Here is a 24,523-nt window from a genome sequence, read left to right as displayed (position 1 = left end):
ATAATTTTTTTTTATATAAATCTTTCATTTATTATCTTTTTGGGAGTGATATTTTTTAAGAGTAAATAAGATTTCTCTCAGGTTGATTCCAATTTTTTTTTCCATACAATTATGGGATTTTTTATAGGATAATTTGTTTAGGTAGAAAATTGAAATTTATGGGAGTAATTTGATTATTTGTAAGAAAATTTGATATATTTGTAAAAACAAATATAAGAGTATGATTTTTTTTTATTTTCTTTTCCAATAAATTTGTCTTTCTTTTTATATATTTTACTTGATTCCAGTTTCAATTTTTGTGTCGATGTAGGTTATAATTAATTTTCACTTACTGTTAGTTAGAGTTTTTTTAGTTAACATCAATAGTTCTTTTCGACTGATGTTAAATATGATTTTTTCTATTGATATCACTTGAGGTTATTTGGTAAAAAATGTTGGTTAATCAACATCAATTAAAGTTATTTTTTTTTAATGTATGACAATATTATTTTTAATTAATGTTAGTCATGTTTTTTCTCAATTGACGTTAGATTGATTTTTGGCCAATGCCAAGCTAATGTTTTTTAATAACACCAATGAAACTATTTTTCAGATGTAAGTTGTTATATTTTAATTGATATTATTATAATTATTTTTTTATGATATAAGACAAGGTTATTTCTTGGTTGACTATAGTTTAGATTTTCTTGAATAATATTGATGTGACTTATTTTAGATGGACGTTAAAGATAATTTTATGGTTAACATTTGTATAGATTATTTTTTTGGATCATGCATGAAGGGTTGTTTTTCAATCAAGGTCACAGTCTTACTTATGTCCAAAGTTGCTCACAATTTTTATTCTATATGGGAACTTTTAAATAACATTAAATATGATTGTGCATTTTTAGTTTAAGGAACTTTACAATAGTGTGTGAAGCCAAGACTTCAACATTCCAAATGCTTTAAAATAATTAAGTGTAAAATATGATCGTAAAGTGTAAAATATGATCACAATTGTAAGACGATAATATTATATAAACAATAGGCTATGTAAGAAGCAAATGTTTCATTTGACAGACGATGCAATACTATGTAGTATTTTTTCAAAGTCTGATAAGACAGACATAAGAACAAATGAAGTGCGTATCAAACATCAGATGGTACACATAGACTAAGCAAACCTTGTACTTAAATTAAATATCCATGTGTTTACTCTATTTTTGCAGGAAATGTCCATATGCTAAAGAGTTCAGTTTAAAATCATATATTAAAGATCTCTCGAGACGCGAGCTAAAATTACTTTATTCATCAACTTCCTGACGCAAAGAGATTGTCAACTCTGATCTAGCTATTTTCCCTGTACGGAATGCATGTCAATCATAAATTTTTGAAAAAGACTATACTACCTATGGAGATAAACGTTGTCAATTATCAAGGATATTGTGAATAAAATAGAGCAAAGATCGATACTCCATTAAATGCAATAATAATGATAAAGCTCATTAGACATAGAAGACATAGAATGAACATGCGTAGAAGCTAAAGATGATTAATGACTATAAACGATCATCTAATGACTATTTTCTTCAAAGAGTCTATAAAAAAGAATTCATCAAGGAGAAGAAGAAGGTGACAAAGTGGTACATAGGAAAGGGTATGGAATGCCAAAAAGGCGACTTAAACAAAGAGCACTCCTTTAAGCCAATAGAGCATACATTGTAATATATCAATATGTTGATTAGATGATAGAGCAAACCTTAAACCTTATAGCTTTATAGATCAGAAGACGACATAGAAGTGCTACGAGAGTAACCTGAAGAAGAGGACCATACGCAATCATTGTTCAAGTAGGAGAGCCAGAGTGGATTGCAGAGGCATAAGTCGTCAGTGAAAGGAGACCTGGACCAGCTGGAGAGGTTCAAGAAAAGAAGTTCAAGCTCGACATCTCGTTGTGCAAGGAGCTAGAGGATAAGATAGCCGATATGATCTTGGAAAATATGGATGCGTTTGCATGGTCGTCTGCGAACATGCCCAGGATAGATCCATACTTCCTATCTCATCGGCTTACCATGGATGAAAGAATTAAACTCGTGGTCCAGAGGAGGAGAAAGTTCAATGAGGATAAGCGCCTTATCATCTGAGAAGAGACTCGGAAGCTGTTGGTTTTTGGTCACGTAAGGGAGATCCCATACCCTGAGTGGCTAGCCAACGTTGTGTTGGTAAAGAAGGCTAATGGGAAGTGGAGGATGTGTGTCGAATTCACCGACCTAAACAAGGCTTGTCCTAAGGTGATGTGAGTTGATTTTAGGATTGCACATTTTAATTGGTTGCCCTTGTTTATGATTTTGAGATTAGCAATTTAAGGTGAGAACCTGATATGATTCCAATAGCAAGATATAGATGTTTCATAGACATTATATGGAATCAACTTGAGTTGGAAAGTGAATAGGCACTTTTCTAGAATTGGATCAATGTTCTTTCATTCAAGAACTCACCAAAACTTGAGCCATCACACCAAAACTCATATAGAAATCCATTTCTTGTCAAATTGAACCGACTAAAATGCACAAGAAATCAAATGAACCAATTAAAAAGGCTAACAATTGAATTGAACCGAACAAAAGCTTAAAAGAAAGAAGATGAACCGATTAAAAAGGCTAACAGTTGAATTGAACCGAACAAAAGCATAAAAGAAAGAAGATGAACCGATTAAAAACAGTAAAGAAGAAGATGAACCGAACAAAATAAGAAAGAAAGCTAAAGAACCGAATAAAAGTGCAAGAAAAGACCTAAGACATGTTTTAGGAGTTTATATGGACATGGAAATGGATGAACTAGATGGAAAAGAGAAGAAGACTTATGTAGTTGGAGTCCTTGGAAAGGAACACACCACCTGGAGGATGCAAAGCTCCAAGATGAGTGAGATGTCGCCACTTGAGGCTCCAAGATTGCTCTCAAGATAAGACTAGGCAAGAGAAGACACAAGTCTCTCAAATGCTCACCAATTTTGGGAGAGTTTCGGTACTATCAATATCAAATCTGTATTTAGAAGGACCCAAGCCCTCCTTATATAGGAGAAGGACCGGTCATGAAGTTTACAAAGCTTACACAACAAGCTAACCAAAAGTCCCTTTCATGCTACCCACTTCTAGCGCCTATAGTGAGGTATGAAGGGTCAACTTCTAGAAAGTTCTAAACTAATGTCCAAAGATGCTTTTACAAAAGAGGTATCTTTAGGTTTCCCTCTAAGCACCTTTCTAAAAACTATATATTTAAACATTCTACATTTTATACAAAAGATACTACAAAAAGAGAAAACATTTTGCCACTACTTCCTAATTCTTTAAATTTGCTCCTTGTAATCCTTTGAGGTAAGCTAATATCCTCTTGATCAACTTCAACTTCGGCTTCTACCTCTTCTTGATCTTGATCTCCATCAGAACCCTAAGAAGATTCCCACTGGACACGAACTTAACCAAGTGACTAAGTAAGTGTGAAGCATGGTTATCAAACTCGCGAGTCAACTCGTTGACTCGTCCGAGTTTACGTGCCCACTTTGCCTTACCCAGTTAACTCGGTAGTAAACTCGTTTTTGGGGTAAACTCGGTGGACTCGGCGCGGACTCGGTGAAATCGCAGTGGACTCGCGACTCTAGTCCAAGTTGGCGAGTCCAACTGTTTTTTTTTAAACCCAAAACAGTGTCGTTTGTGTTTGCGTGTGGACTGCGTCTTCTTCGTGTTCTTATGTGGAGTGCGGCAGTAGATCGAGCGGAGCGTGCGATGGTCGCGGGTTGCAGGTGGTGGCGTCACAGTGGTGGCGTCGCGGGTTGCAGGTGGTGGCGTCGCGGTGGTGGCAGGTTGCTGCTTGAGATGGGTGGTGTGAAATTAGGGTAGGGAAGGGATTAAGGTTCCATATTTTTTTTATTGGGCTGCTGCAGAATGAAGTTTATTTTTTTAATTGGGCTTGCTGCACATTAGTTTTTTTTGTGCAGAAGTTAAATTTGGAGGAGCAGTATATTTTTTAAGAAAGGTCTGGGAGGGTGTGGATCAAATTTAAGTGAGTTCAATAGAACTGCATCTTCTAATAGAAGTAAAAATGCTCTAAAAAATTATTAATTTTTTTTATTAATTTTTTTTTAATAGGAAAGTAGACTCTTACGAGTTTACGAGTCGAGTCTGTGAGTCGAGTCTACGGAGCTCCCACGAGTCTACGTAGACTCGCGAGTTTGACAACCTTGGTGTGAAGGTTTACTTCACAAGGGCAAAGAGAAAAACACAAGAATAAGGTGATTATGATGCAAGGGGCAGAATTTAAGAAGAATGGAAATAAATGATGAATGAAGGTGACAAAAAAGAAATGACATAAACAAGAACATAAGCAAAAAACATAAATGGCGCAAGGAAGGATGAAAAAAGAGATGAGATGAAAGAATTTTATGGTGAGAATGGTGAAGATGAACACGCCACTTGGAGGGTGGGGATTCCAAGATAAGTGAGGAAGAACCGCCACTTGAAATGCTCACACACTTAAGATAAGACCCAAAATATTTAGTTAATCACTCAAACATAGTTTCTTTACTATATTCAAAATCTTCATGAAATACATGGAGTAAGGCACCCTATTTATAGGAATGGGTGCCTTGATGGGCAAGAAGGGAAAGGGTAGGGTGGTAAATGTGTGAGGGGGCTGCCTTTAGGGTTTGACTGAGTCAAAACCGCACCTTAGGCTTGTTCTTCTAGAAACTAGGTCAAAAAACCTTTCTAAAGGACTAGAAACAAGCTAAAATGATAACTACAGCCCCTACTATGGTATAGACACCTATTCTAGCCTATCTTTGCTATTTGAACTCCTAAAGTGAGTCCAAATTCACTACAAGAAAAACGCGAATTATATACGGATTATTACATAAAATGAATATAATATAAATAAAATGAATATAATATAAATAAAATGAATACAATATAAATAAAATGAATATAATATAAATAAAATGAATATAATATTAATAATATGAATATAATAATAATATGAAATATAATATTAATAATATGAATATAATATTAACAATATTATTAATAACATTAAAAATATTATTAATATTATTAATAATATGAATAATGTTAATAATATGAATATAATATTAAGAATATGAATATTGAATATAATATTAATAATATGAATATAATTTATATTATTATTATTATAAATTGTATAAATTATATTAATAATAATATGTATAATTATATTAATAATAATAAGTTTAAATTATATTAATAATAATAATATGTATAAATTATATTAATAATAATATATATAAATTATATTAATAATAATAAATATAAATTATATTAATAATATGTATAAATTATATTAATAATAGTTAGTATAAATTATATTAATAATAATATGTATAAGTTATGCTGCAGTTTACTTCCACTATCTATAAGATAAGATCATAATTTTTTTAGGGATGGTATCCATAGAAACATGTCACCAAGCAAACAACGAATTGCTTATCTCCTCGTGAGATCCACTTTTTCTAACTTTTTTGGCACTATCCCATTTATTTGTGGTTAATTTCCCTTTTTAAATGTGTCTCTTACAATTGATGCAGAACAATCTCAAATGGTGCCTTTTATACCCATCAAAGACAAGTAAATAAATGGCAAAATCATAAGAATTATATACTTAAAAAATTGAAGCCGTACTTTCATGCCAAACTTCTTCACCAAATTTAAAATATTATATATTGAAAAATAAAGATGTCTGTTGAATTACGACCTTTTTAAATTTTTTTAAATTATTTTATTAAATTTAAAATAACAATGCATATTTTTGTAAGAAAACCTACATCCTCTCAAAGTCCAAAAGTTTATAAATTCTACACCCTCTGTTTCACACGACTTTGAATTATTTCCAATTTAGAGGGCTAAAAAAGAAGTGACTTGCCAAAATTGGTTTAGGGGAAAAGAGATTCCGTGTATTATTCACTTCAAAGCTGTATGATATGCAATATCGGTCTTCTAATGTTATGAACTTGTTTTTTATTATACTTCGATTAAACAACATAAACTTTGATAATATTGCATGAAGAGGTAGGTCTGAACATGGAAGATTGTTTGAGTTACAAAACAGAAATGTAATTACCATGGAACAAATCCTTGAATGTAGCATTTTCTATTTCATTTTATAAGCGTTGCATAAAGGAAAACAAAGTATAAAGTTCAGCAAAATCCATGACTAATATCACTAGCATTAACAACGGGTGGAATAACAAAATGCCAAAGCTTCCTAATACCCCCAATCCTATATTTCATGCACAAAAATTCCCTCGCATACTGTTTCTCAACCTCTCTATCCACGTCATGAAGAAACACGTGCGTCACACCCGATTTTCTTCTCCCACGCGCCATCATGGCAGCAGAGTATATCACCGCCATCCTCCCCGGGGCTGCCGGAAAATACCCTCGAGGCCCGTCGATCATGATCACATCCCAATCACGATCGTACACATCATTCGGCAGGTTGCTGAGTGCCAGCATGCACCGCCAGTCACCCTTTAAGGCATGACCCGTGGGAGTGGCACCGCCACAATCCCTTTTGTAAGAGGTTACGAGGGTCTTGGCGTCGGCGAGGCGCGTGGGGTAACGCACGGTATGGGCGCGTAGGATGGGGAAACGTTGGATGGAGGAGAGGGTCCACTTGGGATCCTCGTCAAGGAACAACGTGGTGCCACGTGGGTTGAAGGAGTCCCACATGAGGGAGTCGTGGCCGAGACCGAATACGAGGAAGTTGCATGGGGCAAGGGATTGGAGGACGTCGAAGGCGCGTCGAATCTCGCCCTTGATCTGTTGCGGGAGCGCGAGCGCGGTGGCGTAGTGGAGGATGGTGACGAGGGTGAGGGGTGTGTCGTCGAACTGAGTGGCGATGGCGGACTCAGAGTCGGTGAGGCGGACGGCTGTGGTGGAGGGGATGCAGTGGTTGTTGGGGTCGATGAGGGTGTGGCGGAAGAGGAAGAGGAGGAAGAGAGTGGTGGCGAGTGTGGCAGCGAGGAGGGTGAGAAGGCGGGAGTTGGGGGTGGAAGGGTGTTTCTTCTTGTGGAAGGGTTGGGAGGACCTGAATATCAAGGCTTGCATGTTGGTAGGTGTGTTTGATATGTGCAGGAAGTTACGTGAATCTGCGGAGGGTGAATGAAGGAGTGAATGTGATGGAGAAGTTAGAGATGCATGGAGATGAAGTGAAGCGCGTTGTTGTAGCAAGAGATGTGGCATATACTTCCTCCTTCATCATGATCGTTTTTCTATATTTAGCTCACATATTAGACGTTGTCGCATCTATGTAGTAAATCAAGTTAATCAACCATCTTATTTAATCTGCACTGTCTAATTTTACATATACCACTTTTTTGAGGTTGTCAACCATCTTTATCAATAACTTTTTTCTCTCCACCTCTGCCAAATCCAATGAGCAATGTTAACTGTCCAAGCTTCAGCCAGAAATTCTCAGTTACAGGAAGAAGAGAAAGTAAAACAAAACCTGTTCTGATAGTTTTAGGTTGCAGTAATTAATGTATGACTATTATTTTAGGATTTGCGATGTGCCCTGGTTGTATGAGTCAATTGACTTGAGAAATTATCAATCGCTCTTTTAAAATTTTTTGGGAGGCAATGGGTATCAAGCATATGATGGCAGTGGTGATGCTGGTATGCTGCAAAGTCATATGAACTTCATTTTTTTTACTTTCTGAGCAAACAGAAACAGATTAAAAATAAAATAAAATATTTAGATCCTTAGTAAAGTAAAAATTGACGAAAAATAGAGTTTTTTGAAAATTCTTTTTATTTCTTACAAAAAAATGTTAGAAAGAAATTATTTCTCTCCTCTCTCCTCTACCACACAAAATCAGTTTTCTCCTTCATCCATTTTCCTCCACTCTACTCTACAAAACAACACCTAAGTGCTGTAATGTATTTTTATTTTCAATAATTGTAATGGTAAACGTCTTATTTCATTTGCAACTCTTTCCAACTAGACATGTTATTATTTTATTTCATAATTTTATTTATATTTATTTTTATTAATTAAAAATAATATTTTATTATTATATGGAGGTGTAAGGTAGAAAGTAAAAGAATAACAAAAATGTCAGCCAAACTTTATTCTAAAAAGAATGCAAACAACCGTACAAATTCTCAACTGGTCTCACAATTATATGTAAACTGAAAAAATATTAAGCACCAAAGTTAAAAAAACGTGGTGATATCTTTACACCATGAATAATAGTAATAAACATGTACTTGAGAAATAAATTAATATTTTAATCCTATTAAATTTATTTTTTAATTTAAAATATTATTATATTATTATAATGGTTTATCAAGTATATGCATGATAATTTTTGGGTGTCAACAAAATCTTGTCCTTAAAAAAATCAAATTTTACAGAAGTAGAAATCACAAGTCATGGGAACAGAAAGCCTGCACCATTTACTAACTAGCCGGATATTCCGTCACAGGGTTAAACATATGACAAGCTTTAAGACTGATTTCTTTAAACTAATCACAAAGTATTCAGTAAAGGCGTTAGACGTTAACAGAACAATATCATACAAAATTAAGCTAAAAAATCTCCACATAGAAAGCTGATATTCGCACGTGCAGAATGCCTGTGTTAGGCAAACTTAAGCCACAAGGGGGAGCATTGAAAAGATAACACTGCCGCATGCTGCTTATTACATCCTCCACCATGATCTACTTTTCCTATCTTCAACTTTATCAGCTTCTTCAAACTTTGAGCACAAGACATTCACACATCTTATAATGGAGCAGCATCTGAATATTGATCATTTAGCAATTAAGAATGCAGATTGGTTTGAGTGCAAGCTTATCTCTTTGTCTCAGATTCCGCTGAGTTTGATTGATCTCTGTGCCGAACAGTTCGAGGGACAAATGACAAGCCTTTGCTGCGGCGACCAAAGCTGATAGATGAAGGGGTGGAGTCAGAAGTGCTCAGTTTAGAGACTGCTGAAACAAGGTCATCCACGGCTGCGTTTTCCACTTCCATCATTCCTGCAGCATCCTCCTTAGGAACAGCTTTTTTGTGTTGGGACTTCAATCTCTGTTTCTTAGATGGTTTAGCCTTCTTGAAAAACTCAAATGAGGTGGGGAATTTATGCTTGTCAACTAGATGCTGATGCCTACGATTGTAGCTTTTGAATTTCAAACCACACCTTTCCACCAAGCATTCATACTATATAACAAAGACAAAAGAAACACATTAACAAGTTGGCATCAAGTGCACAATTAAATATGTGGATGCACAAAATAATAACGGGCTATACAGTAAGGTCCCAAAGAAATAACTGAAAAAGCATATAAGGAAGGCACAAAAAAGTTTAAATCGGTATTTGAAATTACCAAATCGTGAATGAAGTTGTGCTGTCAATTTGTAAGATGATATAACTTTAAGAAAAAAAGATGAAGTATACATTACTGGAGAAAATAGAAGAAACCAAAGTAATTTTGAATACACACTGAATAAGGCAATAAACATCCAACTAGTCAATTCTTTAACGATAAGGAATATATCATTGATTCAATACTATAAGGAATTGTATCGTAATAGCACAATGAATCATCTTTACACTTACACACCATATCGTAACCACGTGCAACTTTTGCCTGAAAGAAAGAATCATGCACTTCAGATACATGTATGCTGAGCAACCGCGACGTTGGGTAGACTCTAGAGCATACAGAACAAGATGCAGTATGCCTTGCATTATAGTGATTTTCGAAGTCATCCATTGAAGTCAAGCGTGCACCACAACCAACAATGGGACAAAAGATTTCCCTGCACAAAAGGATAGAATTTGAGATGAGGCACATGGACTGTCACTCGTCATAGTAAAATTCAAAGTTAAGGTTAAGAAGATTATTTGGTCCCTATAGGTAACAATCATTCAAAAAATCAGTTTTTGTATCAATCCTCCAAGTTTTAACCCCTATACACCCTTACAGAGACTAAAATTAAAAGATTTTTTCATTCAGGAATTGAGTTCTAAACGAGTTTCACCTATAGGGACCAAATGATTAATTTAAAATACGCACGTTTTATTACCTAGCCTCTTAATAATACACACCATGTTCCGTAAGTTTTCTACCCTTTACACCCTTGTGGAGACTAAAATTAAAGTTTCTTTTTTCAAGAACTGATTTCTAAATGACGTAACCTATAGGGATCAAATGATTACGACTTTCTTGGGCAACAGTGTATGGCCTTGTGAGTAATACCAATAAAATTGTGTTTCTTCAATATGTTTTAAAATAAATAATTTAACGACAACAATTATATAGAAAAAAAACCAGCTTCATCAAGAAGTGAGTAGAACAAAAGAAAACTAGAGTTAGAGAATTAGAAATAATGACAATCCACAATGAAAACGAAACCCCACATTTGAAAATCATTTGCCAGCAGTGATTTGGATCTCACATAATGTTAAGGATATGAAAGCATCATACAAGGATCAGTACCTTCCTTCTTCCTCTTGCATCCATTTCTCAAGCTGATCCTTCTCTTCTGTCAATTCCAAAGCAACCTTTGAAATGCAAAGGGGTAAGTAAAAGTTATCATCTCAAATTCAGTACTTATAACCATTAATCAAACACCAAAAAAATTGAAAAACAGAGAGAAAAGAAAACCTGTTTAGCAAGAAGTTCTCGTTCGAGGTTACCGGGAGCGAAGAAAGGAGAGTCGGGTCCGAACCTGCGACGGAGCGGTTTCCAGAACGGAAACCCTAATTGCTGATTCTGATTGTGCTCCACTTTCATCGCCATCTTCACACTCTTCAATTCAACCAGACACGGTATTTTCTTTCCAGTTTCAATTTTGAATTGAATAGAATCTTCAGTGGTCGGATCAATTTTTTGAATCACATGTTTCTGTCGGACTCTTTAACCTTGAGCTCAAAACTTCTTTCAAATTCAGCAAGCCCATTTAGCAATTTACTGGCTACCTGGCCCCAGCTTTTCTAGGAAATTCTTGCTGCACCTTCATTCCTTCTTCTTGCACTTCCATAAAAGAAACAAAATGACAATTTTATCCTCATTTTCATTTTCGTTGAACAAGAAAACTTTAATGATTTTCAAATCTGTTATGAAGACTTGCTGCCGTGTATGTGTCTAGATAGTTAGATTTTGTCTTGTTAATTTACATTTATGATCCAAATACACCTGATTTTGAAATCTTCTTTAAATGTTTTTTTTTTAAATCTATGTTTATTTTAATTAGTTGATTCCAATATATTAATTAGTTGATTCGTATATTAATTAGTTGGAATTATTTTTGTATAAGTCTTTTGACTATATCAAGTATTTTAAGAGATTGATTTATCGTATCAACCGGTTAAAAACACTTAAAGGTTTTTAAAGGATTTAAAAAATAATTTGTTTTCTTTTTGTCTTTTTTGTTAAGTGAAATCAACCAATTATTTTGATAAATTAATCGATTTTTTATATGATAATTTCATCAGTTAAAGAAAACAATCAATTAGTTTAAAAAATCAATTAAATAATTTTAACATGATATTATTATGTTTTTCAAACTATTTTTAATTGATTTAAATTGATTTCATTAAATGATCAAACTGTTTTAACAATTTTTCTTAGCCTATATAAAGATATTTTCTAATCATTTAACATAACACTTTTTCAAGTGAGAAAAACAAACAATTTTAAAATAATTCTTGAAGATTACATTTTAATCTTGGATCATTGTTGTGATGTGAAGTAGGTTTTGGGTTATCATTTATGTTGTTCTTCATTTGTATCACACCCATGTGTATTCAAACTTCATTCTTCTTTATTGTATTGTGTTGTAAATAGATTCAGATAGGGTTTCTGAAATTTGTGTGTGGTTAAGAGTGTTGTGTGTTCTTGAAGGGTTCAAGATCAACACTCTTAAATGTTTTTGTAATCTTGTTTGATTGCTTTAGTGAATTCTCAGTGGTGTGCTGAGGACTGATGTAGCTCTTTGTTAAGAGAGAACCATTATAAATCTCATGTTCGACCAACTTTGAAAACCATTTGTAATTTTTTTTATTACTCTTTGTTGAATCAAACCTTTGTGAAAATCTTTAGTTTTTTTTTTTCATTCAATAATGTGTCATCATTCTCTTCATTATTCTTGTGTGCATATAAGTCAGAGTGATCATGATGTGAGTTGATTTTTAGATGGTTCCATTTTATGGTGACACTTTACTTAGAGTTGGTATTTTAGAAATTTATGGTGAAACCTAAGGAAGATTTCCACTGGACACGAACTTAACCAAATGGTTAAGTAAGTGTGAAGGTGCACTTCACAAAGGCAAAGATGAAAAATCAATATAAAGTGAAAGATGAGATGCATTGTGTAATGGAAATGGCAATAAGGTAAGCATCAATGGTGGTCATGGCCGAACCAAATGATGAACCATAAGCATATAACAAAAGCAAAACCAAGAGCAAGAATTCAAGATAAAGACATATATGAAATGGAAATACATTGAAAAGAGTGGAAGAAAAGTAGCTTACGGAATGGTTGTGAGAGTGGTTCACACCACTTGGGGTGTGGTAGCCACCAAGAGTGAAGGGTCGCCACTTGAGAGTCTTACACTAATCAAGATAAGACCTAGCCAAGAGAATTCAAACCTCAAACTTCTCACACAATTTGTGCAGAGTAACTTTTCTCTTCAAAATTAACATGTAAAAATACAAGGAGTATGACACCTTATTTATAGGAGATGGTGTCTTGTAAAACAAGAAGCAAAGGTAGGATGGGAAACCTAAAAATGGGACTTCCTTTAGGGTTTGTAGGCTTGTTCTTCTAGAAACTAGGTAAAAAACAAACTAAAATGATAACTACACCCCCTTATTATGCTAAAGACACTTATTCTAGCCTATCTTGCTATTTGGATCCAAAAGTGAGCCCAAATTATTTACAACTTGGTTTATTCTTAAGAAGACTAGTAGAAAGAAAAAAAGTGCTCTGGTTTGTTCTAGATCCTCTGGTGAGGTCTGCTAGATCCTTAGTGAGGTTTTCACTTGATTGTTAAGATGACTTCTCATAGTATGAATGGTATTGTGCATCCTTGATCATCTCCTTGTTAACTTTAGGAGCAAAAATAAAGAGGGTTTAAGTATAAAACAATAACATTAAAGGGGCTTTTACTCCCAAGGAGAAAAATGGTGTGTAGTAATCCTTACTATATCCATTCCTATCAACCACCCCTTAAACATCATTATAAGCCTAAAAGTCCCCCTTATTCTATTGAGCCTGAAGTATATCTCCCTTCTTTTGACGGAAATGAAAATGTTGAGGCATATTTAGAATGTGAGACAAAGGTTGATCAAATTTTTGAAAAGCACAGGGTGAATGAATTTAGAAGATTATCCATGGTTATCTTAAGTTTTCAAGAACATGTTATGTCTTGGTGGAAACAAAGGCAAAATGATGTTAGGATTGGTAGAAAATCAAAAAAATTGAATTGGAAGGAATTGAAGGTGTGTATGAGAAGAAAAATTGTTTTTCTTTCATATGAGAGAAATAAGAAGATTAGAGAAGAAATCAAAGAGCTTGTAAAAATAGGAAAACAATTTATAGAAGGAAAAAAGAGTTTACAAGAAGAGAGACAGAGTTTAGAGAAAAAGTACAAGCTCTTACTAACAAGAAAGAAGACAAACAACAGATAGAAAGAAGAAAGAAGAAAGAGAAAATAATAGAATAAAAAAGAAAAGAACAAAAAAATATTTTTCTATAGTTGAACCAAATATTGATAACATTTTGTCTTCTATATAAAACCCTTGTGAAGATGCGCTTGAAGAAAATTTTGTGTTTGGAGTTGAACTAGATATAGATATAAAGTTTTCCTCCATGGAAGAGCCATATGAAAAGTTTTTAGAAAAAGAAGAAGAGGAATCTAGAAAGGACACAAAGTATCATATAACACCCTCTACAAGCCTAGTTGAAAAAAGAATCCTTAAAAAGAGATTACGACACTTTGAACTCTCCTTTTTAATTTAAATCATAATGTTAACTATTCTTCTCAAAAATAAAAAATAACATTTTGTGATGTTGTTGCCCGGCTTGGGCAATGAACAAGACAAAGTGAACGAAAATATTTTTGAAAATGGCCATATTTCATCCCAACAAAACTTTTATAAAAAAAAAATAAAGGGCATTATTTCCTTACTAATTTCCTAAAATACAATTGATGAAAATCCATCCAGCCTTAAAACATTTGGCTAAGAAGATTGGAAGCAGAAAAGGATTTTAAAAGACTCTCATCTCAGGGAGAATTGATGTTGTTTGCTCTTCCATTTTTATCTAGTTTTATAAACATTATACATAGTAGTATAGGCTTTATTTTGGGTTTGTATTTGGACCAATTTTCATGGGCCATGTATTGGGCCAATTAGAACAGGGTGTAAATAGAAAAAGAAATAGTCTAGCTAGAGTTACAATTAGGCCTCCTTGGTCCCAATGCAACTCTAGACCATCTAAGGTGCATAAATAAATTATTAGAGTGCAAATAGAAAGCATGGAGTGGCAAGGAAGACATGAAGGTCCACATGTCATCTCCTTAATAGAGGATTCCCACCAATGCCAAAAGGACATTTGTCTTCATGGGAATGGACAGGATTCTCTCCAATTAGAGGAGGACATTTGTCAACCTCTAATTTGAGAGAATTTGCTCATAATAGAGAGAGTCACTTGTCCTTCTATGAGTGGAGAGTTATTAGGGTTAAAGCTTGCACCTTTGCTGCACATAGCAATATAAATACAAGTGATAGCTCCCTTGTAAATTAGCTTTGAGTAGACTATTGAATTGTTGCCAAAATTTCAGCCTCAACTAGTCTCTTAGCTCACTCTTTGCTAGCCTTATTTCTAAGTGTTTTAGCAAGAAACCTCTTAGGAGTTGGCCTAACCTCTCTTAAGCTTCATTATTATTCTCCATACACTAATACTTCAAAATTTCTTTCACTCATTTTAGCCACCCAGTCCCACCAAATTTCGCACCCCAAAATACAAAACAAAAGACTCATAACAATGCAAGCTAGGATTGCATCAACAGTTATCTTAAATTTCTTACTCCATTTTTCTTTGATGTTTATAGTAGGTTGTTATTTAATCTTAGAGGACAACACTTAATCAAAGAAATAAAGGTTGTTGTCATTGAGCATCATTGAGATATGAGGACATATCCTTTTCCGGAGGGAGGGAATGATGGAAACCATTTAGCCTCAAAACCATTGGCTAAGAAGATATAAGAAAATAGAGCTTGTATCGGAAAGGAGAACTCATAATTGAAGAGTTTTTTTTCTTCTTCTTAGCCTTGTAAAAATTGTACTAAGAAGTGTAAGTTTTGTTTGGGCTTGTCTTTTGGGCTAATTTTCATGGGTCATGTAATGGGCCTACTAAAGTAGGGTATAAATAGGAAAAGAGGGTCTAACTACAGTTACAATTGGGACTCCTTGGGCTCAATGCAACCCTAGGCTGTCTAAGGTTCTCAAATAAGCTTCTAGGGTAAAAAAAAAGAGGTCTAGAATGGCTAAGTGGAAGCATTGAACGTTCAAGCATGGCATGGGAAGCATGAGGAGTCCACCTAAGCATAAGAAAGGAAGGCGTGAATGTCCATATGTCATCTCCTCAATGGAGATTATTTTCCTCTAACGAATAAAGGCCACTTGTCAACCTCTAACTTGAGAGGATTTTCTCCGACGAGAGGAAATCATTTGTCACTATAGGAATTGAGAGTTTTTAGGGTTAAAACCAGAACCTAGGCTGCTTGTAGCATAAATAAGTGTGTTAGGGATCTTGTAAATTCAACTTGAATTGAGTAAAAAATTTATGTCAAAATGATGTCTCACTTGTGTCAAGTTCACTCTATGTTAGCACCAATTTGTGTGTCTAGCCTAGAATTATTTAGAAGTTGGCCTCACCTCTTCTAAAGCTCTACTTCAACACAAAAAAAACCACCTTCCTAATATTACTTCTACCTTTATACAACTTCTGCTTTGGCTTCATTGAATCCATACAACATTACAAACTCTAAATAAATTCATGATTGGTTCCAGCCACAAAACCATAAGCTAGGAAGATAGAGAAAGATGAAGTTTTATCGGAGAGGATAACTCATAACTGAAGAGTCTTTTTCTTCTTCTTAGCCTTGTAAAAATTGTATAGAGTAATGTAAGTTTTATTTGATCTTGTTTTTGGGATAATTTTCATAGGCAATGTATTGAGCCTATTAAAGTAGGGTACAAATAGGAATAGAAAGTATAGTTAGGGTTACAATTGGGCCTAGTGAAAGCCTAGATCATCTAGAGTTCCCAAATAAGTGTATAGGGTAAAAAAAGACATGAAATGACTAAGTGGAAGCATGGAACGTCCAAGCATAACATGATAATGAAACCTTATGTGATAGAGCATCCACTGAGTTAGCCCGACCTTCTAGAAAGATGACCAGCAACATGACACAAGTCCTAGAGCTAGGTCAAGCTCATTCAGTAGTCACTGCCTTAGAGCCTCTTATACCTCAGAGGATTACCAAGAGCAAAGCCCACATAATTGGACCTGAGCACTAGCTATTTTCCCTGCTTTTTATTTTAGTAGATTAGGATGTATTTAGCATAAATTGGGCTTGTGCCAAAACCCACTTTAACATAGCTTCTAGAAACACATCTCATGACCACCCCTTGCCTCACTTAACCTAGTTTCTAGAAGCTACCACCTACCTTGTGTATCACACTAGGTTACCCTAGTTTCTAGAATGTTTCTCCTCATAGTCACCCCCTACCCTTCATTCTTGCTTTACTATCTCCTATAAATAGGATTCCTTGCCTCATTGTAATACACATTGAATATTGAAGAAAAGAAACTTTATCAGAGTATTTCCCTGAGTGTCTCTAAATTTTTAAGAGTCTTATCTTGAGCAGAGTGTGCTTCAAGTGGTGACTCACTCCTCACTTATCTTGGAGTTGTCTCCCCAAGTGGTGTGACTCTACCTTCATTTCTATCCATTTTTCCTATGCTTCCTTATCTCTTTCCTTTTTTACTTCATTATTCCACCATTTACTCTTACTTTGCTATTCCTTATCTTCCATTTCCATTCGATCATCTCTTTATCTTTTGTGTTCTTAATTTTCGAGTTTATCATCATAATAATTGTGTTTTTATTTTGCTCTCTTGAAGAGAACCTTCACACTTACTTAACCACTTAGTTAAGTCCGTGTCCAGTGGCAATCTTCATTGAGTCTCGCCATATCTTGTTAAATCAAAATCATAATCCAAGTAAAAACCTCTAAAAATGTGCAATCCAAAAATCAACTCACATCACATGGGAAGCATGAGGAGCCCACCTAAGCATAGGCAAGGAAGGGATGAAGGTCCACATGTCATCTCCTTAATGGAGAGGATTTTCCTCTAATGAAGAAAGGCCACTTGTCAACAATTTGAGAATAATTTCTCCAATGATTTGTCACCATACGAATGAAGAGTTTTTAGAGTTAAAATCGGAATCTTGGTTTCCTTAGCACTATAAATAAGTGTGTTAGGGCTCTTGTAAATTCAACTTTGTTAGAATGGATGACTTTAAACTAGAGGGGGGGGGGGGGGGTGAATGGTATAAAGAGGGATTTAAAAAACTTTTAAGTCAAGAATGAAATTATCTCAAGAAACAATTGATAAGGAATCCAGTTTGCCAAATCACAAAGCTAAAAGCACAGCACCAAAAAAACAATCGGTTGTTTCGCAGAAACAATCGGTTGTTTATACCAGTATACAAATATCAAAACTGAATTTAAAGAGTTAAGGGAGAGAGAGAATGCACACAGAGATTTATACTGGTTCACTCTAAACCCAGAGCTACATCCAGTCTTCTCAGAAACCATTGAGGAATTCCACTAAGCAATCAAACCTAGATCACTTACAACACAACCAAGAAAGTGACCTTGATCCCCTCAAGACACACACTTCTCTTGGCCAACACACCAACACTAAAACATTTAAAGCTCAGTCAAAGCTTAAAACAGTTTTTCTGTTATGGTGCCAAAACAAACAATCGGTTGTTTCCACGAATCAATCGGTTGTTTTAGTTTTAACAGCTCAACCATTTGAAAAACAGTTTTCAACCTTTTCTAAAAACACCTAAGTATAAAAAAATTGGTTGTTTCGACAAAACAATCGGTTGTTTTTCACTTAGTTTGAAAAGCACTTTTCTTTTAAAAGATTGAGAATGCCTATGTTTTGGATTCAATCAAGAGTGGATTACATAAACAATCTACCCCAAATCCTATCTAAGACAGCTCAACAACAGCAAGCACAACCAAGCCTTCAACATCCTTCAAAGGGTTTGGATTCTTCAAAGCTTGAAGACCACTTGGTTCAACAATCTCCCCCTATTTGATGAAGACAAATCCCTGATGCTTGTGTTGTACCTGATTGAATCTGAAGCAGTTCCAGCAAAGCACAGTTTTAAGCAAAAACACAGAACTTCTGATATTTGGTTAGCATATAAACAAATTTAGAGGTTCAGAACATAATATCAGAGTAAAGATCAAATAACAAACAAATATAGGAGCAAACACCTATAAGGTTTCACTCATCCAAACTGTTTTTGCAGAATAAGGAAAGAAAATTTAAACACAACATATATCTCCCCCTATTTGTCTTCACAAATAGACAAAAAGAAGAGATAAACAAGATAATTGTTCTCAATACATCAAGCTAAAAACAGCAAAAGCAGAAACATTGAAAACTGATGCAACCACTAAAAACAATCAGTTGTTTCGATACATCAACCGATTGTTTTTCTTCATTCATCATCATCAACATATTGAAGATCAAAGATTTGGTTCTGTACTGCCTCAATCTGTTCATCTAGAGTCATGAAACATGCATCCATGCTGTCAAACCTGTTATCAATCCTCTGGAAATTGCTTGTACACAGATCATGGAGATTTCTTTGATTCTCCGCAAAGCTATCAAGCCTATTCATCATGATTTCTTCAAAAGAAGACATGGATTGCATTCTTTCTTCTTGATTTCCAGCACCAGCAGTAGGTCCAGCATCTTGATGTGCTTCAGGTAGATCTTCATGTTGAAAATCCATATCTCATTGCCTTTTGCATGTGCTATTTGATGATGTGTATCCAACTAATTCTGATCTTCTTCATAATGCAAAAGATGTACACCAGATCCTCTTCAGTAAGCACTGAGTGATTGCTCCCCCTTGGAGTTAGAATCCAAGTCACAATGAGGGCTAACAACCTTTCATCAAGCCTTAAGCCACCAACCGAACAAGTCCTAACTTGTGCATTTTGGTTCTTCAAGCAGCTTTTGTAGTATTGAACTTTGTTGAAGTCCTCCACTACTCCAAGGTTTCCCTTGTTAATTCTGAGACCTGAGTACTTTAGGCCAGCTACAGCAGTCCACACTTCATGGGTTATCTCCATATCTACACCTTTTACATGAGAAACAAGGTTTTTTCCTTCAAACTTGAGATTTGTGTAGAAAGCCCTTATTAAATCTGGGTAGATGTTCCCCTTCATCTCCAAGAACTTTCTGAGAGATTGATCTTTGAGCAGCCTCCTTACATTATCCAGCTTTTGGCTTTTCAACCAATCAAAGCACACAACCTTGGGGTTGTTTATCACTTTGGTGCTAGTTTCAAACCTATATCTCTCAATTAGATCATTGTCACCAGAAAACCATCCTTCTAGCCTTCCTCCAGACCTTACAGCTTTGCTTTTGACTCTCTTTGAGGTGGGAGGTGTTGATTCCATGATGGCAGAGATGAAAAGCAAAAAAAGCTCACTCACAGATTTTGCAAGAGATGTTGCAATTGGTTGTTCTTGTGGAAGATCAGCTGCAACATTTTTTATAGCACAAACAGAATCATAAAGCATTTACTGACATAAGTGGGTACCAGATTTTCAGAGAGAGAGGACTTGACCCTGCCCTGCACAGAAAACGTCAGAAAAAGCTGAAAATCACATGGTCTTCACAAGTGATCTTTGACTAGTCATTAAGGCTATTGAATTTTCAAGATTTTGGAATATATTCCTTTATAATTGTTTGTAACTTCTCTTTGAACGTGATCAACTTTCAACACAGGTTCATTGACCAAGGATTCTTTCTTTGAATTGATCTGCAACGAATAGAAATTCAAAAAACGGATTAAATTGATTTCTTCATTGTGCTGTCAGACTAAAAAACAATCGGTTGTTTCGAGAAAACAATCGGTTGTTTTTCTGCAGTAGTAAACTCATTTTGAATTTTTAAGCATGAGCAGAAATAAACCGAAGCAGATGAAATTGCACACTTTAAAGAGGTTATACAAACATATAAAAGAACTTAAAACAGAAATTAATAACAAAAGTAAGGAATGTCTCATCCTTTGTGTTGTTCTTTCAATGAGCCATGTGCTTTGAGATCAAGAAGCTTTAATTTGACTGTTGAGGGCTTGTGGACAGATATATAACATTGATTCAGCTTCAATGTTGGTCTGTTCCTTCCAAGAACTTGATCAGATGACTCAGTCCTTCACACTTCTTTAGATTTCCTGCACAAGCATGAGTTCAAGCAACAAGATTTGGTCCCTTCACAAATGTGGGTCCAATAGGTTTCTTTTTCTCATTTGGAACCTCACATCCTTTAGGAATCCATTTCATGTAGCCTCTAGGAACAAAAAACTTTCTTATTTTGCAGAATCTAACCGAATGACCCTTCTTCATGCAATAAAAGCATGTAACAACCGGTTGTTTGGATTTAACAATCAGTTGTTTTACTGGCTTTCTTAATTTTTTTTGAAAACTTATCTTGTTGGTTCTGTGGATTGAAACCTAAACCAGCCTTTCCAAAAACACAACTTTGAGATGCCAAGACATTCTCAAAGTTAGATTTCCCTTTTGAAAGCTTGTCCACAGTGTCAACAAGATAATGAACCTTTTTCTCAAGATTTTCACAATTTTTGCAAATGAGAGTGTCACACTTGCAAGAGGTTTTTTTGAAATGATTTTCCAGGTTTTTGAAATCATCTTTTGATTTTTCAATCTCATCTTCAAGTGATTTCACTCTCTTTTCCAGCCAGCTGTTAAGTTCTTTCAATCGGTTGTTTGAAAGTACCAATCGATGAGCTTCATCGTGAGTTTCTTGAAAAGATTTAAGTAATTCACTATAATTTTGTTCATTTAAAGAAGCACATGAACTTACCTCACTTGAGCTACATGATTCATCATCTTCTTCAGCAATCAAGCAGATGTTTGCTTTCTCATCTTCACTTGATGATGATACCTCATTTTCATCCCAAGCTATGTAGGCTCTCTTTGTTTTCCCTTTCTTGTCTTTGTGGCTAGACTTCTTCTCCTTGATTTTGTTTGGGCAATCTGCCTTTATGTGACCTTGCTCACCACAGCCAAAACATGTATAGTTATTTGAATTAAAATCATTTGATTTCTTGTTTCCATACCTATCTTTGTTGTTGTCCTTGTTGCGGTTCCTCTTCAAGAATTTGCTAAACTTTCTTGATAGCAAGCTAAGGTTTTCCTCATCACTATCATCACTGGATTCTTTTTTGCCTTTGTTCTTGGAAGCTTTTAAGGCTATGCTCCTTACGTGCTTGTCTTTGTTTTCTTGAACATTGAGTCGATTCATCTCTAACTCATGTTCCCTAAGCTTGCCAAACAAAGAAGTCATACTCAAGGATGTTAGATCTTTAGATTCGGAAATAGCAGTTACCTTGGGTTGCCATGCTCTATCAAGATATTTCAAGATCTTGATGTTTAGCTATTCCTTTTCAAAGGTCTTGTCAAGGCTCATGAGATGATTGATGATGTGCGTGAATCTTTTATGCACCTCAGCAATTGTTTCACCTTTGAGCATCCTGAACAACTCATACTCTTGGATTAGAGTATGCGTCCTAGCTCTCTTTACCTCATTTGTACCTTCACGAGTTACTTCCAAGGTGTCCCACATTTCTTTTGATGATTTGCATTGAGAGACCCTGAAAAACTCATTTGAATTTAAAGTAGAGGTTATTATATTTTTGGCAATGCAATCGAATTTGGCCTTCTTGCTTTCTGAATCAGTCCATTGAGACCAAGGCTTTTCAATGATAGATCCATCCTTTTCAAACTTTGGGACAAAAGGACCATTTTCAATTGCATCCCAAATTCCTTTGTCAAGTGATTCCTTAAAGATTTTCATTCTCACTTTCCAAAATTGGTAGTTCAAACCACAAAACAAAGGTGGTCTGTTGATTGAAGCACCTTCCCCAAAAGGTAGTCTATCAACCATTTAAAAAATAGTTTTAGGATCAACTTGAATAACTTTCAAGAACCAAGCTCTTGATGCCAATTGTTAGAATGGATGACTTTAAACTAGAAGGGGGTGAATGGTTTAAAGAGGGATTTCAAAAACTTTTAAGTCGAGAATGAAATTATCTCAAGAAACAGTTGATAAGGAATCCAGTTTGCCAAATCACAAAGCTAAAAGCACAACACTAGAAAAACAATAAGTTGTTTCGCAGAAAGAATCGGTTGTTTATACCAGTATACAAATATCAAAACTGAATTTAAAGAGTTAAGGGAGAGAGAGAATGCACACAGAGATTTACACTGGTTCACTCTAAACCCAGAGCTACATCCAGTCTTCTCAGAAACCACTGAGGAATTCCACTAAGCAATCAAACCTAGATTACTTACAACACAACCAAAAAAGTGACCTTGATCCCCTCAAGACACATACTTCTCTTGGCCAACACACCATCACTAAGAATGCTGATCTTGATCCCCTCAAGAACACACAACACTTCTCAGCAAACACACAGAAGAAACTTGTTCAACAGATACAAGTATTACACTTGTTACAGAAGCAAATTTGAAATCAATACAAGCAGAAATCCTATCTCACACTCTTTGATCAATCTCAATCTCTAAGCAATCTCAACTCTTTGAAAAACTCAAATCTGTTCTTGTAAAACCCAAATCTATTTTACTGAATATATTCAAAGATGTTTGTTATCAAATCTTAACAAACTTATTCATTGCATTTAACGATTGGTAAAAGCATTAAAGACTGGAGCGTAATCAGTTAAAACATTTAAAGCTCAGTCAAAGCTTAAAACAGTTTTTCTGTTATGGTACCAAAACAAACAATCGGTTGTTTCCACGAATCAATCGGTTGTTTTAGTTTTAACAGCTCAACCATTTGAAAAACAGTTTTCAACCTTTTCTAAAAACACCTAAGTATAAAACAATCGGTTGTTCCGACAAAACAATCGGTTGTTTTTCACTTAGTTTGAAAAACACTTTTCTTTTAAAAGATTGAGAATGCCTATGCTTTGGATTCAATCAAGAGTGGATTACATAAACAATCTACCCCAAATCCTATCTAAGACAGCTCAACAACAACAAACACAGCCAAGCCTTCAACATCCTTCAAAGGGTTTGGATTTTTCAAAACTTGAACACCACTTGGTTCAACAAACTTGTATTGAGTAAGAAATTTATGTTAAAATATTGTCTCACTTGCCTCAAGTTCATTCTATGTTAGCACAAATTTGTGTGTCTAACCTTATAACTCTCAAGAAGTTAATCTTACGTCTTCTAAACTTCTACTTCCACATAACAAAAACACTTTCCTAATCTGAATTCTACCTTCATACAACTTCCTTTTTTTCCCTCCATTGAATCCATACAACACTACAAAGTCTAAAAGAAGCAAAAATTCAAGACCAGTTTATATTAATTATTTAATAATAAATTACATTTACAATAATTTTGTTATTTTTAATAACACTTATATTTGTTTCTGAAATAAATGAAAATAGTTCCCTGGACTACATACTAGCTAACGTCTTGAGGTTTCCAAAATATCAAAGGAATCTAATCGTCACGCACTAATATGAGTTTGAAAAATTAATTAATGCCTAAAATCATTGTTACTTACTGAGAAGATCCACATCCCCAAGAGGAAAAAAAACAAGAAAGTTGACGAATTCAGGTATGTTCTTGCGTTGAATGCGTCTGATGGCTACACACTAACTATTAATGTGGATAAATTGATATTGATTAATTTAGAGAAGAAGGAGCAAAAGAAGAAAAGGTAGAAATCAATTAACACCTAATCTTGGAATTAAAAAATGGTTATTAGTTGAGTGGTGGTGATAATTCATGAATTAAATTTTGGAGATGATTCACACGATGCATAGGTCAAAGATTGACAAATATATGCATCTCAATTCTTAGATTGGTTAAGGTGTCAAAATCACCTAGTAACCACTGATAAACATGATATAAGATTGCACGCATTGATTTCAATCTTGAGCTTTAAACCAAATTAGCAAGTAATGTATAAGGAAATCAATTTTTTTAACGAAAACCCATATAAGAAAAAGACCCAATCTAACATTGTAAGAGAGATTAATGAGTACCAACTCCTTTAGTTCAAGTGACAAGAAACTAGACTTTCTTTACGATCAGGTTTGAGACAAATAAATGGAAAA

General features: G+C 34.7%; 2 protein-coding genes across 2 annotated transcripts; both read right to left on the bottom strand.

The window, feature by feature from the left end:
* Nucleotides 1-6,140: 6,140 nt before the first annotated feature.
* Nucleotides 6,141-7,296, bottom strand: LOC137815461 (arabinogalactan O-methyltransferase 1-like). Its single transcript, XM_068618582.1, has one exon. The coding sequence runs from the start codon at nucleotides 7,251-7,253 to the stop codon at nucleotides 6,207-6,209; it is 1,047 nt and encodes a 348-aa protein (XP_068474683.1). The 5' UTR covers nucleotides 7,254-7,296; the 3' UTR covers nucleotides 6,141-6,206.
* A 1,151-nt stretch (nucleotides 7,297-8,447) lies between these two features.
* Nucleotides 8,448-11,053, bottom strand: LOC137813689 (uncharacterized). Its single transcript, XM_068616066.1, has 4 exons — nucleotides 10,683-11,053; nucleotides 10,515-10,579; nucleotides 9,636-9,834; nucleotides 8,448-9,231 (listed from the first exon to the last, which is right to left on the bottom strand). Exons 1-4 carry the CDS (start codon nucleotides 10,815-10,817, stop codon nucleotides 8,866-8,868), a joined length of 765 nt encoding a protein of 254 aa, XP_068472167.1. The 5' UTR covers nucleotides 10,818-11,053; the 3' UTR covers nucleotides 8,448-8,865.
* Nucleotides 11,054-24,523: the final 13,470 nt, after the last annotated feature.

The sequence above is a fragment of the Phaseolus vulgaris genome, chromosome 1 (genome assembly GCF_000499845.2).
Source record: "Phaseolus vulgaris cultivar G19833 chromosome 1, P. vulgaris v2.0, whole genome shotgun sequence".
Classification (NCBI taxonomy): domain Eukaryota; kingdom Viridiplantae; phylum Streptophyta; class Magnoliopsida; order Fabales; family Fabaceae; genus Phaseolus; species Phaseolus vulgaris.
This window is presented reverse-complemented; position numbering and strand designations above follow the sequence as displayed.